This window comes from Chironomus tepperi, unplaced genomic scaffold, assembly GCF_022539635.2.
Source record: "Chironomus tepperi strain 1889 unplaced genomic scaffold, CSIRO-AGI_Ctep_v1 contig_85, whole genome shotgun sequence".
Taxonomy (NCBI): Eukaryota; Metazoa; Arthropoda; class Insecta; order Diptera; family Chironomidae; genus Chironomus; species Chironomus tepperi.
Window position 1 is genome coordinate 4,103,346 of NW_027226207.1, and position 18,142 is coordinate 4,121,487.

Genomic DNA, 18,142 nt, shown 5'->3' on the forward strand with positions numbered 1-18,142 from the left:
AAAACATTCATAATTCTAGTTCATTAATCTATTAAAACATAAATTATTCTAATAATCTCAGATTACAAATTCTAACTATTATGTCTAGTACAACATATCATCAGATTTCATCTCAATTATATTTGAGTATGAAGTTGGATATAGCATCAACTTTTAAATATTTTGTTGTAAATTCACATGGAATTCGTAATATAACCCTTTTTAAAAAAATAACCTGACTCTTGACATGAACTTGACAATGTTAATAGTATGGAAAAAATAAAGCGGGATGAACAGCAGTAAAAAAAATTACACAATGAGGAAGTAAGGACGAAAATCTGTTATATACGATAATTTAATTTATGGTAGACAATTGGATTTCCTTCCGTTCCTATCTATGCCTTGAGTTTAGAGTTACGTGAAAATTTAATTTCATCCCACAAAACATAATGTTATTCTAAGTGAGAGGAGCTGCACATGAGGGAGGAATTTTCATTGCCTGCTCGTCTGCTCCTTGTAATTTCTTAACATTTTATTCATCTCTGCTTTAAATATAAAAAAAATGTCATGTCATTATAATCTCATAGAATTTATGTTGTCTCCACGCAACAGAAAAAAGAGATGCTTTTTTTAAGCTGACTTATATTTTTACTCCTGTATAACTCAATGCGGTTCAGCATGTATAATTTAACAATACCTTTACCTTTTGGACCTTTACGTATATTGTAAACAGACACTGTGAGCATGAACTAAAGGAAAAAGTCAACTTTTTTTTAATTCGACTTTTTGCATAAAATATGACTTACATGACATGGTGGGAGTCATTAGCTGATGACGTCTATTCGGCTGTATTGCTGTGCTGCTTTGAAAGCAGGGAATGACTCACAAACCAGTGATTCTGCCTTACCCATCAAAAACTCACATTCAGCTAAATCACTGGATTTACATCCAAACACTTCGGTTCCTCCCCTTGACATCAACTTTAATGACATCATTTATAAACGACTCCCATAACAACTCAAATAAAAAAAATATATATAAAATGTTACCGATGCTATTTTTTTATAGGAACGAGACAAATTGCAACGACAGCATTTGAATGATACAGTTGAGGAATTGAAGCGATATAATGCGCGTCGTAAATTGAAAGGTGCTGTTCAAGCGATTGCAAGTGGTGTGAGTCATGATCCACTTTACTGTACAGATATTGATGCAGGTAATGGGAGAAGACATTAATATGCTGTTTTTTTTTTGTGTTCGAAAGTAATATAATTTATGATATCTACCATTTAGTGCCAATTGGAACAGCATCAGAGTGCTTGAATGAATGGGCAGATGAAGATGCGGGAATTGAAGCAGTTCAAAGGATTCTTGATGCTCTTGATGATGTATCCGCTTTACAAGATGCCCAAATTGACCCAGATGTACTAATTTCAATGCTAAGGGATAGTAAATTACATGCAATTTTACAGGTAGGCACGAAGAAGAACTTTTACCTTTGTATCAACTTAATTACGTGATTCCGAAATTGAGAACATTTTTTCCTCTTGAGTACCCTTTAATTATCTCGTGTTTTTGTGAGATGAACTCACCTTATTTGGTTCAATTTGGATATGCTATTAACTGAATCTGTAATTCTCTTCATCTCCCCCTTTTTTTGTCATTACCTTTGTTCTTTGTTGTTGATATAAATATGGTTTTGTGATCTCTCTGTCTCGGTTCCGGATGAGGAAGCAAATTTATGGTTTTGTCAGCATCCTCTTCTAAAAGAAATGACCTGAAGGTGGAAACATCTTCGGAACAAAAATTATGAAATGTCAAAAGTTTACAATTCGGAGTTTAATTTCCCAGAAAGCCCATAAATTCATCCGTTGAAAACCACCCCACATCCTGACAAAAAATGCTTTCCATTTACCCTAATCGAAATGATTTCTATACGAAAGTTCCGTGTGGTTTTTGTGGCAAACCATGTTTACAATTGACAAGCAACAAATGATTACTGCCTGTATTACCTTTTTTCTTTCCTTATCTTTTTTTCCCCCTTTTAAAGCTTTTCGATCGGATAAGTTCACAAGTAATGTCACCATCAAGAGCACCACCCGGCGATGCCATAAATCGTTGTCGAGACGCTGTAGATTCAATTCAATCAGCTACAAGTCACAAATATTCAAGAGATAAAGCAGAGCTTGTACATCTACTGGGATCACCACATATACAGGTGAGTCAATAAAGTTGTAAACAATTTTTTATACTGTCAAAGAGCTCCACTCTATCTATCTACGCGTATATTGTCACCGAGAGCGACAAAATGAACTGATATAATATCCATCATGTCACAATGAATAGAATGGGAAATTCTATATAACCTGTGCAAAAAAAAAATTGTGTATATCAACAACTTTGTATAAGCAGAAAAAGAAATATTTGCCATCAAGAACCAAAGCGGAACGTAGAAAAAAAAGGATATGATTTATGATTTCTTGCTGCTTATGGTCGCTTATCTGTTTTTTTTTCTCTTGTTCCCACCACAAACAATATTTTTCCGTTAGTTTTCTTCTGCTTGAATTCATGCAAGTTAAAGGCTACGCATGAATAATGGTATAGGGAATAAGCAGTTAATATGTTGTCTGATGATTAAGATGAAACTAACAGATATTCTCTACGTGAGAATAAGGAAGGATATTATCTCATTTTAATATTCCAGGTAGAAAGTCTCACACTTCCAGTGGAATGATTGGAATATACAAGGATTTTGTTGGCAATAGATGTGCATGAAATTTTCCACAAGAAAAATTTTAGAATTTTAAAGCTTTTGTAAGCTCTTCATAGATGGAGCTTGTGACTGCTCCTTGAAGTTGTTGTGGAGGTATGTGTCCTGGATTTTGAAATCTTAAAAGCCGCGTCTTTAAGAAATACTCGACATTTTTGAAATGCTAGATTGTTAGGAAGTTGGAGATGATTATTAGTGAATCTAGCTCGATTGATGCCTTACTCATACTCGATAGGTTATATTCGAGTATCCAAAAATGGATTAGATTCATACAATCTGGTTATAGTTTTATTCGAGTCTTGGAAATGGGGAAATATCTTTAAGCTTTGCGTTTAAGCAGTTAGAGTTGCAAATTGCAATGTTAATTGACGTCATGAGATGGAATGCTCTGATTAATTAGTCACAAAGTCCTTCTTTTTCCTCTAAAATTTCCGGAGTCGATCCTGCTGCGATAATTCGGTCAGTATGTCTAGTTAAACACTTGACGCATCTCTTACATCCCGTGAATTATCAAGTCTCTAACTAAACATAAAGTCGACTAATTACAGTCTGTTCCACTCTAGTTAATTCATTTCAAAACTCTTGTCCATCTGTGATTATCTGCGAATATTCATTATATCTGCTATAATTTTAATCACAGCTGTCTAATTACATCCTTCTCATTAACACCGCAACGTCCTTAGCGTACGACCTCACAACCGAAAAATCTCATTAATTTATTAAAATTATAAATTCACCTGCAGTGAACATTCTAGCTTTCATGTTACAAAGTTACTTCAGCACGACATTTTTTGTGTCACAAAGAAGACAGTAAAAGAAAATATGAAGAATAGCATTTAAAATTGGCGTCCTTAAGGGATGTATTCTATAAATGGAAAAAAGTGCGAAATTATTCTCACTTTATGTTTAATGCCTTATTCTACCTCAATATTATTATATAAATAGAAAAATATGGTTGACATACATAGAATAAGCCGTAGAATTTCTGGAGATGAAAATAAAAATCTCAACATTGTCGCTTTAAATGCCTTGAGGAATTCTTTCTTGATGTATTCATTTGTTTGCTTTATTCATTTTTTTTTCTGTGCCACTTTTTCGTCGTCGAGATCCTTTTCATCTTCACATTGTTTTTCTTCAATCATATCTCCCCAAAAAAAATTAAGAGATTCATTCTCACGACATCTGCTTGCGGCATTCATTTCTTTATTAATTTTTGCTTTAAGGGTCGTTTGTAAAGGACGTCTATGAAAGTTGTTAGACTTGCTTCTTATTGGGTCAATGGAATTATTGAAACAATATTTGTGTTATTGTGTGGAGGGATGTGAAGCTTTAGAAGTTGCTCTGGGTGAGTAGCTACATTAATGCTGTGAGCATGTCTCTTGGATGTTGTGACTATGCTAAGAGTTGCTGGAGCAATTTCCCTTCGACTTCGAATTCTTACCAAGAAGACAAAATCAAAAAGTCTAGCTTGACCTCTCCTCCACCCATTCCCAATAGACGTCACTCACGCACAACCCCCATATTTTCAGAATATTATTTTTAATGAAAACCAGAACGTTTTAATAATTTTTCATTCTCACTATGTATTTACTCTCGGATAATATTCATTAGCATTCATCAAATGTGCTCTTTTCTCTTGTTCCTTTTCGTTATCATATTATGCCTTTTTTTTTAAGTACATGAAAATATATCTATATGGTATGTATAATAAGTATAAAGTGCTCGAGGATATATAAAGTATGAGTGCAAAAGTGTGAGTAAAGTGGAAACATAATTTACACATTTTTTTTTTATATCTTGCCTCGTCGTCAACGTAATGAGAATGTGAGAGAAATGAAAAATAAAAAAAAAATTATTAATCCTTTTACTTTTGTAATGCTTAAAAAGCATTACATGTTGAGTTTTTCATATTTCATTGTTTTGCTGATCTTTTGTTTGGGATTTTGGTGTGTCTGACTGCTTCAGGGGGATTGTTGTGGATTCTGGATCTTTTAAAGCTGAGTTAAAGTTGATGGACAATTTCACTGGTCGTTTAAGGTAGAATGTAGGAATTGAGCTGTAGATGCAAGGATTTGTGAAAACTAAGGCTCAAGAGTGGTTATTAAGTAGTTCCAAATGTTCTCAAAAAACTCTTAAATTTGGGATTCTCAGGACGAGATTAAAATTGAGTTATCCCTGGATAGGTATGATATCCATCCTGAGAATCGCTCTAAATCGAGTAACATCCTTCTTTAAATCTCAAATGCGCTCAAATCCTCAAAACTTCCAAATTTTCAAGCCTTTCTCAACTTGTTAATTATTTATTATCTCTCTTCACATCTCGTGGTATTATAAACGCGTTTTTCTGTTGATAATTACGCTGCATATGAGAGCAACAAAAAAAATTATTTCGTGAACAACAAAGTGTAAAAAGACTTAAAATTACTTGAAAAATTAAGCTAATTGCAATAACGTACAAGATTAAAGGAAGCTTACAGTATTTAAGTCTTTTGTTCCTTTTTTCGAAATGAGTGAATTTCTGAAGAGTTTTGTAAAAAGTTGATGTACAAAGAGATTGCTTCAAAATTGGAAATTCGTACATGAAAATTAGCCTGAGTGGCGAATGAAATGGAATTGACCGGTAAGCTCCTTTCCCCTTACTTACTACTTCATTTCCCTTACTTACTATCTGGCCGTACAGATCAATTGTGATCTATATCATCCAAAATATATCGCTTAAGAATAGCTCTTTAGGTGGCTAACACTTGCCAATTCCCGATTTTAAGTTCCTTCCACACGTCTCTTCCAGTTTTTGCTAAAAATTCTTCATTTTGCTAGCACTTCCTTTCTCATCCTAAAAACATTTGGAAGTCTGACTATGTCTCTGAATAGTTTACTACATCTTTGATTCCTTAATGCAAATGAAATAGTAAGTAAAATGTGTTTGCACAAATTTCTTGGAGATATAAAACTATTTAATTTAATTAAATCAAAAATATATAAATAAATGAAATTCCTTGAAATTTGTACTACAAGTTTTAGCTACAAAATAAAAGATAAAATAAGAAACATTCTTTTGTAAGCAATTCCTTGAATTTCTATAATCTTAAAAACTTTATCATTACAAAATACTTGAAAGATAGAAGTAGTTAATTCCAAATAAAGTCATATTAGATGAATTTACAGTTATTTACAAAGTATCATCACTATTTTATTCATTTGATATTATTGCTGATGAAAACAGCAACAGTTATGCAACGAATCTCTTAATTAAATGAGTGAATAATGTCAATTAGAGATTCATTGGATTCTGTCAACTAACTCATTGCTCATTTGATATTAAAGTTAGTTTAAATATTTATATGAATTCTACACCGCACATAAGGTCAAATAATCTAAAATATGAGCATGTATCATTCATATATGCATGCATAAAATGATGAATTATTATAAAATTTTCATGAATTTGACAATGTTGAGTTTTTGGTGTGGGTTGATTTGTGTATGATGTCTAATGATATTTAGTTGAGGTGGTTGGGTTGGGGAACTATGAACTCTTGATACTTGTTTGAATTTACTTTCTTATTTCGATAACTGTACAGATCAATTATGATCCATGGCATCCCTCAGGTGGTGCCTAAAGTTGGCTCTATCCTTGACTTCCGTCTACGAATTTCCGAACAGCATAAAGTAGTCGTTAGGACGCAACGTTGCCGTGTTGACGACTGATTGAGACGAGAACCTGACGGCTACATGACGGCCGATTTTGGTTCGTTTTTAGAATAGCCGTCAGGAGTTGTAGCAAAATTTGCCGCATTGTGTTGATTTAGTAAGTTTAATCTGATTACCCACCCACCACTAAGCCTGACTTCATCAGCAAATACTAAAATTTGACATGATCAGCAAATAATCCCAATATATATATTGTTTGCTTTTTCGCATGTCTGATGCTCCTGCACAAATTTAAATATGCATCACGGGAATACATCGTTTTAGTCTGGGAATTTACGTTCAGGTAACTCCAACACCCGATAACTATCTCCATGTAATATTCAGATTTATGAATATTATTTTCATTTGCATTTGTGATAAACAAGCATGTTGGATATAATAACAAAAAAAGAATATTCTGGCTATTTTTGTAATAATATTATTGTCTACTATTCATGCTGCTTTTCTACATCCAAATGCATCTATGCGTGAATTAAATTTATCCATACTGACATAACCGAATTGTTGTCAATACAAACAAAATATTAAATGCCAAAACCTCATGATACATTTCAAATATTATTACGAGAGATAAATGCTGTAACATTTTCTAATATGAAATATTTATGGAAATAGTTTTTGTAAATTACAAGCCGCTTATGATATTAAACTTCAGCTGAAAATAATCTATTCAATATTTGTCTCTAATGAAGCACAATTTTAATCTTGTACTGTGATTCTATTAACAATTTCAATAATATTGGGAAATATTTGCAAAAGCCACTGAAATCAAACAATTTAAATGAAGAGCTCATTGAACGGAAATTACAATTGACATTTTACAGGTTTTGTTGTAATTTTGTTGCTTTTGTGGCTTCATTTTCAAAGTATTGTCAAATAATATCCTCGTTGGAATTGAATGATGGAAATTCAGGAGATATATTCTCCGTAGTGATTGGTCGGAATTTCATGCTTCTCATCCTACTCCTACTCATTACTTCAATTGAATAATTTTTTTTTTATAAATATGGAGCTTATTTACTTATAGAATTTAAAAATTATGAATATGTAATAATAGGATTATATCGCATCAAATTAGGATTTATATTACACGAGTTGCACGTATTTAGGTGGTGATAATTTGGGTTTGACGAAATCTCGGTTTTGACGGATTTTCGAGATCGAGATCGCAACTGACAAAAAGGGGACCAACATAGAGTATACCGAGAGTAACGCTTACGAGCATGCTGTATGCTTGTTGAGGATAATTACTGATTTGGCGATGAAATCTTAACTTTTTACTTTCAAAATCAGAAATCATTAGTTGTCTTCGAACAGTAACCTTACTATTCAATTTAATCAATTTAATTCAATAACTCAAAAGTTCATTTTCTGCTCCTTTTGAACCAGTCTAGAAACTATAGCTTCTTTTAAAAGATTATGAATAATGACAAAAGTTTCACAGCACTTCTCCCCTTTTAATTAAGGTCAGTCAACCATCTTCAACCATTCATAAGATTCAATTTGTATAAATTTACTGATTTAAAGTAATATCCACTTAGAACTAAAGTTTTTTTCTCCTTTTTTGTCAAAAGAGATTATCGTCTTTAAAGTCAAACACGAGTAAAGTTTGTAATTATTTTCTTTTTTAAAACAAATTATGATAAAAAGAAATGAAACTTTTTCTTTAATGTCATGGAAGTTTTTAATTATACTCGACTACTCGAATGGAATTAAAAGCATTCAAGAACTTATCTGAAGCTTAATGTTGAAAACTTGATCGCTCATGTTTAATTCTCATTTTCTTCATTACGACAAATCAGCACAAAAAAAGAATCTCATCGTAAGTAATGTTGTGATAATGCAGATTTACTTCTAACTTTATTAATAGTCAGCATTTCATTACAAAAGACTCTTTTTTGTTTGTTCCTTAAAGTTTCTCGCTGCCAATTCATCAGAAAAAAATCCATGCAATTAAAAAAATTTGCTACTTTTTTTACGTAGACACTGGAAAGCTTTATGTGAAGGATTAAATGATTTTCTCGTTTGTCGTGCTTGACGCTTTAATGCTCATATTTACTATAGACAGAAATATTATGTAATACTTTAATCTTATGAATTATGGAGATATGAATGGCGAATAGTTTTTTTGTAGCTGGAACTTGCCATAAATTCCAGTCATTAATTTGCAATTTTACTTTTTGTATGAATAATGTTGACTTTCTTGGAATTTGAATCTCATACAGCACACTGTTTTTGTTAAGACACCGCTGCGTTTCTGCACTAACGATAGGACACCCAGGCGGCACTTTGACGATGGATTTCGACCCATTTTTACGATGGAAATTGTATGCTCGGAAATCGGACTAAAATTCTCAAATAATATTTGGTTTTGTTTCGACTTTTCCTCCCAAAATCCGAATCGACTTCAAGCTGTGGTAAACCTTTAGTTGACAGTTCTTATTCAACATGTCTTACTCTAACCTACAAAGAGCTTGATCTGTGGTTTAAATCTATGAATTGTAGATGATTAGCTTTAATTCAATCCTTATCTGTCCTTACAAGCTTCAATTTCTTCAAAACTAAACTCAACTGTGGTTATTACCTGTCTTTGTAGTCCTATTTTCTGACAGTTAGTAACAGATTTTTGGTTACCATAACTAGTTACACATGTCATACTGTAACATCTATGAATGAACAATATAAAAGTATTAAAAGGATATATTGAAAATCGGATTTCTATATATGAAGTCTGAATAACAAAAATGTCATTTACATACATCTTTTCTGGCTTCAATTTTGTGCATTTGGATATTTTTAATAAAGCTTACTGTCTATAAATTGGTTATATTGATGAATTTTTGATGTGGATGAACTCTTTTTGGTAGTTCTTTAGTCAATACAATTGCATTTTTAAAACCATTTATGATTCTATTTTTAGAAATTTGACAGTAGAATTATGAAAGTATCTATCAAAGAATAGTTTATCTCAGTAAGCCAATTAGCAACTTTCAACAGAAATTAATTCGGAAATATTTGACTTTTTCACGCAAATCTGTTCTAATTCTTCTGTCCACTTCAATTTTGGTTGATATAAATTTTATAAATATCAAATGATCTCTACAATGTCATCGACAACAAAATATTCAAAGTATTCAGGCATGAATTGGAACAGGGAATTATAAATCTAATGGAAAGAGCAAATTTCAATAGTCAATCACAAATATTTGGACATACATTTCAATCTAGATGTCAATATTTTCAAAATTTACTCTTTTTCGGTTGAATTTTGAGTTAGGCTATTACAGGAAGTATTATTTTATGTAGAGCTGACCATAGTTTATTTTGAATTTCTTAGTATTTGTTGATCAATAACAATCAACATTGAAATATTCTTACTAAATACAGTTTACTTATTTCGAGTAGTACAATTTGGTTAATCGGCCCAAAATCCGGCCTCAGGTCGGGCTGACTCTGGCATGAAATCGGATTCGATTCAAAGTCGTACTCTGCCGGCCTGGAGTCGGGTTTTGGATCAATTAACCGGATTGTGCTATTCAGGTATAATGCAAACCAGTAACTCAATGTTTCGCAGCTAATGCTTCTAATCCGAGCTCTCTAAGATGTCTGGTTGCTATGATCACAGCCGTTAATTGCCTAGTATAAGCCATAAATATTCAGTGAATTCTAGACTGGCCTTTTATTTCCATGAAAGGCATAGCTTTGCTAAATTGAGCAGTTCCTTCGTTTCTATTGAATTAATTTGTATAATAAAATATAAAACCTATCCGAATTTGTCTGAATAAGTCATCAGACAGACTAAAATCCTATCTGATGAATTTGCAATTGCAAAAAAGCATAAAGCATTTGTTCTGCATTAAATGCCCTTTGGTAAGTTCAACAAAAAATGTTTTAATCTCTGGATTTTTTTTATATTTCAATAGAATAGTAAAAATCATAGATTCAATATTGTATGGAGATTAAAATGAACAAGCTTTCGGACTTTTCCCATTTATGTAAATATTATGAAATAGATTTGTTGAGTGCCTCTAACGATGATATATGTATATGAATTCAATTCTCTGTTATTATATTTTATCAAAGAGTTTTTTTTTTAATTCTGCAGAAAAAAAATCATAAAAAACATTTTGAATCCATTCCTTTTATCAGAACAGGACATTTTACATATCATACTTCTGTTTTGTGGCTTCTAGCTTTTTAGAACCAATTACTGACTATGTTGCAGTCATGTATCGAATCTATGAATTTTCATTTCACTATTAATATTTTTTTTTATATTTTTGATTCCAACTATATATCCTTTAACATTGGACATACATAATATTAATGTATGCTATAGGAAGCTTGCATGTTTGTGCATGACTTGAACCTTTTCCCGTTATCATAGTTACAACTTTGATGTCTCATACATACATTGTATGCATAAAGTCTATAAATAGGCACAAAATTTTATTTTTTTTCATGTAACGATATGTTAAACGGCTATTAAAATTCATAATCTGACATAAAATTTTAATTGAAAATTTTTCATATTAGTGCCGTAAGGGACACAACAAACAATGAATATCAATTTTACAGAAATGTTTATTTTGCTAGTTTTTTTAAAGTAAGCAAAAAAGTTTTGTGCTGTAGACTTTATTTTTCATATCTAAAACTATATTTTCTTGTTGATTATAGTCTGAGATTAGAATGGGAAAATTTGCAATTAAAATAATGAGAAATTGTGATTTTAAAAATGTTGGGGGTGATTTATTGGTTGTTTAGATCAGTTTGGGTAATGAGTTTAGGGTTGTTTAGTCTTTAAGAATGAATATCATAGCAATATTTGTTGGCTATAATGTAAAAAAGGATGTAAACAATGTTTTTAAAATGTTGTGTATTTTAGTTACTTAAATAGAACTAATTTACCTTAATATGATGTTAATTAGATGCTTCTATGACAAAATAATGTCTGTTTACTTTGTAAATCTATTTCTTCTTCTTAAATCTTAAAAAAGCTGATGTTTATTCTTCAAAATTTAATAAAAGACTGAATATTCAAAGGGGTAATCAACTATGTCACAGGGAAATATTATTCAAATTATAAATGACCGTTATAACAATTTAAAATTCATTATTCTCCTGAAAGTTTAAAATAACTCTGATTTTACATTAAATTCATCAAAAACCATCACTTTAGCAACATTTCCATCAGGTAATTCAATACTGCAAATGCATTTCCTGAAATGTTCATTCAAACTATAAGCTAACAGATTGAAATCAATACAAACCACCACCATTCATATACGAATCAACAAGTAATCTTTTTCTGAAATAAAAGCATCAAATAAGTCCCTCACAGCCAATTTCTATCGTAATAGATTATTGTGTACATTTCACTAGCATTAGAGCTGAAAAAAAAAAAACGCTGAAAATTGATATGGAAATGGTTGTTAATGCACTGATGTTGATAGCAAATGATGTATCATAGAATTTTATTAGCTTTTCGCATTAGCGTATTAAATTATTATGCAATGGACCTGAGGGATTTATATAGCTTTATAAGCTGAAAGTAAAACAAAACCGTACGAGAACTTCTTATCACTTTATTTTTTTTGTCGTGCATGTTTAAGTTTTCACAAGATTTTCATAAAAACGGTTGACTTGGTGTGAAAAAATATTTTCTTTTTTACCTCATCGTGTTTGAAACTAGTGAAGTTGGGTTTGTTGAAAACTGTCGGAAACGCATTTTAGTTCTTCGAATCAGGGTTTGATAGATGCATGACATGGAGAGGATGCCTAGCAGTATAATGACAGCATTTGTCTAGGGATTACCTTGATTAAGGCAGGGATAGGCAATAATGTGTGATGATGCCTTTGTCTTGGCACTGTTCAGCTTAGCATCACAAAGGACATGTCTACGATAATCAGAACATGAGCTAAGACCATGTCCTGCTCTAGGAATCCTTAGATATAGACAAGATCAACTACCTATCCAAAGCCATTGTCTCCAAATATTCTTAAATTGTCGATCGATGTTGGATCAATGCTTGAAAATACAGCTAAAGGCTAACATGCTTAACTTTTTTCCACTAAAAAGTTTCACGTACCAGCTTAACAGCTATATCGTACCTGTTTTGGTAAAAGATTTTCCGTCTCCAGTAAACAATTTACTTTTCTATAAATAATGTCTGAAAACTATTACTTCCCTCCTCCGCAGCTCTCAAAAAAATCATCTGTGTGGAGCTTAAAAGTCGCTTGCTTTTTCCACTCATTCACTTTACAAAAGATAATGAAAAACGAGAAAGGAACAAAGTTTACAGAAGCTTTAAAAGAAACTTTTACTTGAATCAACCTGAATTTTTTTTGTTCTGTATGAAATATTAAGAACACAAAGTAATGAGAGAGACAGGAAGCAAAATTATAATTTTTTTTTTTGCGGTACAAACTAAATGCGGAGCGTTAAAGGTTCGTAATGAGCATACCTAATTGAAAAATGTGTTCGGATGAAGAATGTGCATTAATTTGAAATTAAAATTTCATGCTTGAGGAATTTTTTTGAAAAAGTTGGAAATGGAATGAAATGAAGACTTGCTGAATTACATACTTTGCATTAATTGTGCGACATTGCTTACTGTTTCTTCGAGCTGATGATTCAATTTTTGGAAGTTGAAGATTTGCAATGTGTGAATATGAAGATGTTAATGTAGTCACATTGAAATCTTATTAAGTATGCATAGTGAATAAGTTTTGCTATGCATGTTGCGATGTTGGTAAAGGATTTTGGAGGTGACATCTGTAAACTTGATTGCGATTATGTGAAAATGATATAACCTCACTTTTGAATGTTGTGAATTCAATGTCGCTGTCAAAATTGAGCAAAGAACTGTTGTCAAGACTCCATTGCTGTTAACACGGTATCGTAGCAGTCTCTTAGTAACTTTGAATTGCCGCTCAGTTCTTTTAGGTTATGTTGGAAGGAAATTCCATGAATTTTTCTAAATTATTCAAATATTGATTTTTTCTTTGAATTTTCCTGCATCCTCCATCCTCACACTGTTTATCTAGGTTTAGCAAATATTCATTACTGCTTTTTCACCAGTTCCTCTATCAATAAACACATTAATTTCACAAATAAACAATTCCACATTAACTCATTTTCGAGGTTAAGGAGACAATTCCAGCTTAAAGCTCTCAATTGTTCAAAACTATTCTATTGTTGAATTATTGGAAGTGATTCTTTAAACACCAAACATTGTCAATTAATTAAAAATTAATTAACTGAGTTTATTAAAAATTTCACGGAAAATTAAATAATTTTTTATAGCATATGGAAGCAAATTTAATTTATTTCAATAATTGAATGCATAAGCTTATTGCTCATAAATTATATTTACCGCGAAAGAGGTCGGTTATACATTGTTGTTAACGAGTCCCTATTAAAATAACGAATTTTAAAATTTCGAAACTTCATTTTTACGAACACTTCATTTTTTCAACCGTATCATTTTTTCGAAAAATTCTTCATACAAATCTCTTATAATTTTCAAATTTTAAAAAGCCGTTGAATTTACTATGCATTTATACATCAAGTTTCTAATGTTTTCTACAATAAAACTGTTTATTCACGTAAAAAACAATTAAATTAGCTTAGTTCTTCAATATAAGAAGAAAATTTAGCTCTAAAATATATTTTCAAGAAAATTAAAATGCTTGAAAAAATCAACGGTTTTTTAAAATTTGAAAATTATAAGAGATTTGCATGAAGAATTTTTCGAAAAAATGATATGGTTGAAAAAATGAAGTTTTGCAAAAATGAAGTTTCGAATTTTTAAAATTCGTTATTTTAATAGGGACTCGTTGTTAACATATTATTACATAAAATTCATTAAATCAATGTTTGTGTATTGTTCTTGATTTTTATTAATAAGTGAAATTTGATAATTAAACACATAAACAGTCAATAATGACATATTTATTTTGCGTTGGCATTAACCAGTGTATTAAATTTCATAATTAAAATATTAAAGTCAAAACTATCACATGTTCACAAAAATAACGGAAAAAAATTTGAATTTTTCCACGGAATTTTAAATGACGTTGGATTCGTTTCATTGGAATTTGAGAGGTTTTCAGTCGAACAAATTGCAGCTTTATTTACATGAGAATATTGAGTTTAAAAAATTAAATTAAACTACTAAATCGTGATGAACGATATTAGAAAATTGAAGGAACAACAAAAGGACAAACATCCAGGATTCGGAAGTTATTTAGAGTGTATGACAAGAGCACTTTTCACAGGATTAGCTGGTTTTACTTTAGGTAAGAAAAAAAGTCTTACTGGATGTACATAATACGTGATGAAAATATTATTCTACATTGTGTAAATCTAAAATAGGATTCTCGAGCATATACTTTACCCAGAAGCTCTTACAGAGACGTTTACCTTACACTTTACAAACAAATATCCTTATATCAACTCTTGTTGGCTCAGCTACAGCATACAAACTTACATCAGATCGAACAAAATCCTGTCAGGCTGCTTGGCTAGCTTCTGAAAATAAACATACATCACTCAGTGACACATAGAAAGTTTACAAAACATGATTGCATTTCGTACAGTTTCAATCTTATCAAAGTTTCATCGTTTACCATCTACTGTTTGGTCACTATCGTCAACAATTGAATATACAGCTAGATATAAGCATAGCTCCTCAGGAAATAATAATCCAAGAAGTGGACGAAGGGAAAGTGGAAATACACATCATGGAAAATTTGAAACAGGCATGAATGTTGACATAGGAAAGGAAAAGGATGTAGAATCAGAGAGTTTGAATATTTTGGATGATAAGTAAGTATGAACATCCACTTATCTCTATTTTATATCAACGATCCATCAAATCCATATTAATCCAACAAATATAAATATTTCCTCCCACATCCAGTGAATACGATACTATTGTGAGCAGTGCCATGCATGTAACAAATCAAAAGCTTCTCAATATCCACAATGTAATTGTTCTTCAACCGTACGTAAAATGGGGACCGAAAAAGATAAAAGACATAAAACCGGAGAATCAACTAGCTGAATCTGAATCATTAATAAGAACATTAAATTGGAATGTCGAAGTGAGTCTGAAAGTGCCACTCGAGAACATGGATAGAAAATTGATTTTCGGAAGTGGAAAGTTAGACGAATTGAAACAAATAATTAATAATTGTAATTCAAGTGGACGTCCAATAACATGCATCTTTGTCAGTAAAGGAACATTAAAATTCGTTCAGAAATTGAGCTTGTCGAAGTACTTTGGCATTCCTGTTATGGATCGATATTCCGTTGTTGTACAAATTTTACGTCTACATGCTAAAACCACAGAAGCGAAATTACAAGTTGCACTAGCTGAAATTCCATACATTTGGTCACAATTAAGAGATATGGAGTTACAAGGAAGTGTCGGACAGAATTTATATCTTACAGATTCACAAAAAATGATGCTGAAAAAGCGCGAAAAGAGAATTCAAATAGAACTTGAAAGGCTACGAAATCATCGTGAATTATTGCGCAATAAACGCAAACAGAAGCAATATCCCGTTATTGCAATTGTTGGATATACAAATTGTGGAAAAACTTCGTTAATCAAAGCACTGACAGATGAGGCTTCATTACAACCAAAAAATCAACTTTTTGCAACACTTGACGTAACTGCACATGCTGGATTACTTCCATGTCGTTTAGAGGTTCTTTACATGGACACTGTTGGCTTTATGTCTGACATACCGACCGCACTTATTGAATGTTTTGTTGCCACACTTGAAGATGCTCTAGAAGCTGATGTCATCGTACACGTACAAGATGTTTCTCATGATGATTGGATATTGCAAAGAACTCATGTGGAAAATACTTTAAAGAACTTATTGAAGAGCATTAGACGAAATGATGATGATGTGACATTAGATAATGTCATAAATGTTGGCAACAAAATTGATTTGGTTGATGAAAATTCGAGAGACTTTAACGACTTAATCACTGTCTCATCCACAACATTGTCTGGCATGAATGATCTCATGACTAAAATTGAGGATTTGTTACTGAAGGCAACAGATCGATTAAAAATAACAATTCGTGTTCCTATGGGCGGTGCTGAAATGCAATGGCTCTATAAAAATTCAGCTGTTACGTCTAGTGACGCAGATCCTAAAGATAACCAAAAAATTTTACTACATGTTGTGATTTCGAGGACGGCTTTAGACCAATTTAAGCATCATTTTATTAGCGGTGGACGGAAGGGATAGAAACTTTTGATTTAATTAATTGAAGACTGTACTGATTTAGCTCAATTTTAATAAAAAGTCAAGTATTAAATGGGATGGTTGGTATGCATGCAATTTAGGTATAAGACTTAAAGTCTGTTGATTTTCAGATATTTGACCATAAATATAGATTTAAGAATTATTGTTAAGTTTAAAATCGTTGTGCTTAAACGTTCCAGAAACTGTTGTTTCACGATGTAGTCTATACATCACTCACGTACAACCTCAGTTCCACATTTCATTAAATAATCAACTTACATTAAACTTTTTCTTTATTATTTGATTCTTTTTCCCCCAAGTTTTAATTGAAAAATTTAGCAAGTTTTATGTTTTTGCACTTATGGACCTGACACGACAAGTGTACGTTTGTTCTAGTTCTTGTTAAGTATTTCTTTCTATTTGGAAGTTGAAAGGAATGGAAGTGAAAAGTTTTCGATAAAATTTTTCACACTTTTCATTGCTTTCTCATGATGGAATTTAATATTAAATGGAAGCAGGAAAAATACACTTGTGCAGTTTTTATGCGCACTAAAGTTATTAATCCTGCCATTAAAATCGAGATATATTAATGGAACGTTTTATTGTATGCTGTTTTGGGTGGGAATGGAATTGAAATGTATTTATGATTTGGATGGAGTGTCTTAAAGGGATCATGTACTGTTGATAGTTCATAGCTGTAGGCGAACCTTCTTGGGATTGAATTGAGTACGAAGAGTCCTCAAAGTCAAATAATAAACTACACAATGGATTCTATGGCAACTTTTGAGAGTCCAAATGATTCAGGATTCTTTAAACTCATTCTTTTGTACAATCAATAGACAAAAGGAGTGCTGAATACAGTTCAAGAAGTAACAAAGCATCTAAAGGTCAGTTCTTCATAAAAAAATCTCAACCCAAAAGTTTGATATATAGCACAACTCCCAATGTTCTTTAAAAAACAACCCGATGACTAAGTGGATATAGAGAGCTCTTTGACTGTTTGATGTCTGAATGTGCATTTTTTTTACAGCATACTTGACTTTTTTTTAAACTTTCTGTTTCCTATTTTCTAGGTAAGAAATTTCATCATTTATGCATCTGGGGAGTCTGGAATTTATATTCCATTTATTTGCCTTAACATAAAGAAAAATTGTTTGTTCTCTCAACGACAATGAATGGATATTCGCTATTATATCCATACCTGTGAGTATTAAGTACAAAGTCTTGATTTTATATATATCGTGTAAGTTCTACCTCTGTATTAATAATAAAAAAAAATCCTTTTTACCTTAATTCTTGAGGGAAAAGAAAGTGAAAGACAAAATGCATGGAGAATATCTTCGGGGTGGAACTGCTGTAATTTATGTTCACTTTATTAAATGTAATCGACATGAAAACTATATTTATCGATTC

General features: G+C 31.6%; 2 protein-coding genes across 12 annotated transcripts in view; both read left to right on the top strand.

The window, feature by feature from the left end:
* CASK (peripheral plasma membrane protein CASK) overlaps positions 1–18,142 on the top strand; it is a 278,246-nt gene that overhangs the window by 48,150 nt on the left and 211,954 nt on the right. For all 11 annotated transcript variants that reach the window (XM_070635181.1, XM_070635183.1, XM_070635186.1 and 8 more), the window contains 3 exons: positions 1,048–1,195; positions 1,273–1,451; positions 2,030–2,197. In XM_070635181.1, the coding sequence (XP_070491282.1) occupies positions 1,048–1,195; positions 1,273–1,451; positions 2,030–2,197 (495 nt within the window). The remainder of the gene's footprint in view (positions 1–1,047; positions 1,196–1,272; positions 1,452–2,029; positions 2,198–18,142) is intronic.
* LOC139086641 (putative GTP-binding protein 6) lies at positions 14,910–16,802 on the top strand. Its single transcript, XM_070635194.1, has 2 exons — positions 14,910–15,290; positions 15,385–16,802. Exons 1-2 carry the CDS (start codon positions 15,043–15,045, stop codon positions 16,730–16,732), a joined length of 1,596 nt encoding a protein of 531 aa, XP_070491295.1. The 5' UTR covers positions 14,910–15,042; the 3' UTR covers positions 16,733–16,802.

Coding starts and splice junctions, on each gene's coding strand:
- LOC139086641 (XM_070635194.1), top strand. CDS start 15,043: ATGATTGCATTTCGTACAGTTTCAATCTTATCAAAGTTTCATCGTTTA. Junction 15,291..15,384: donor TTGAATATTTTGGATGATAA/GTAAGTATGAAC, acceptor TCCCACATCCAG/TGAATACGATACTATTGTGA.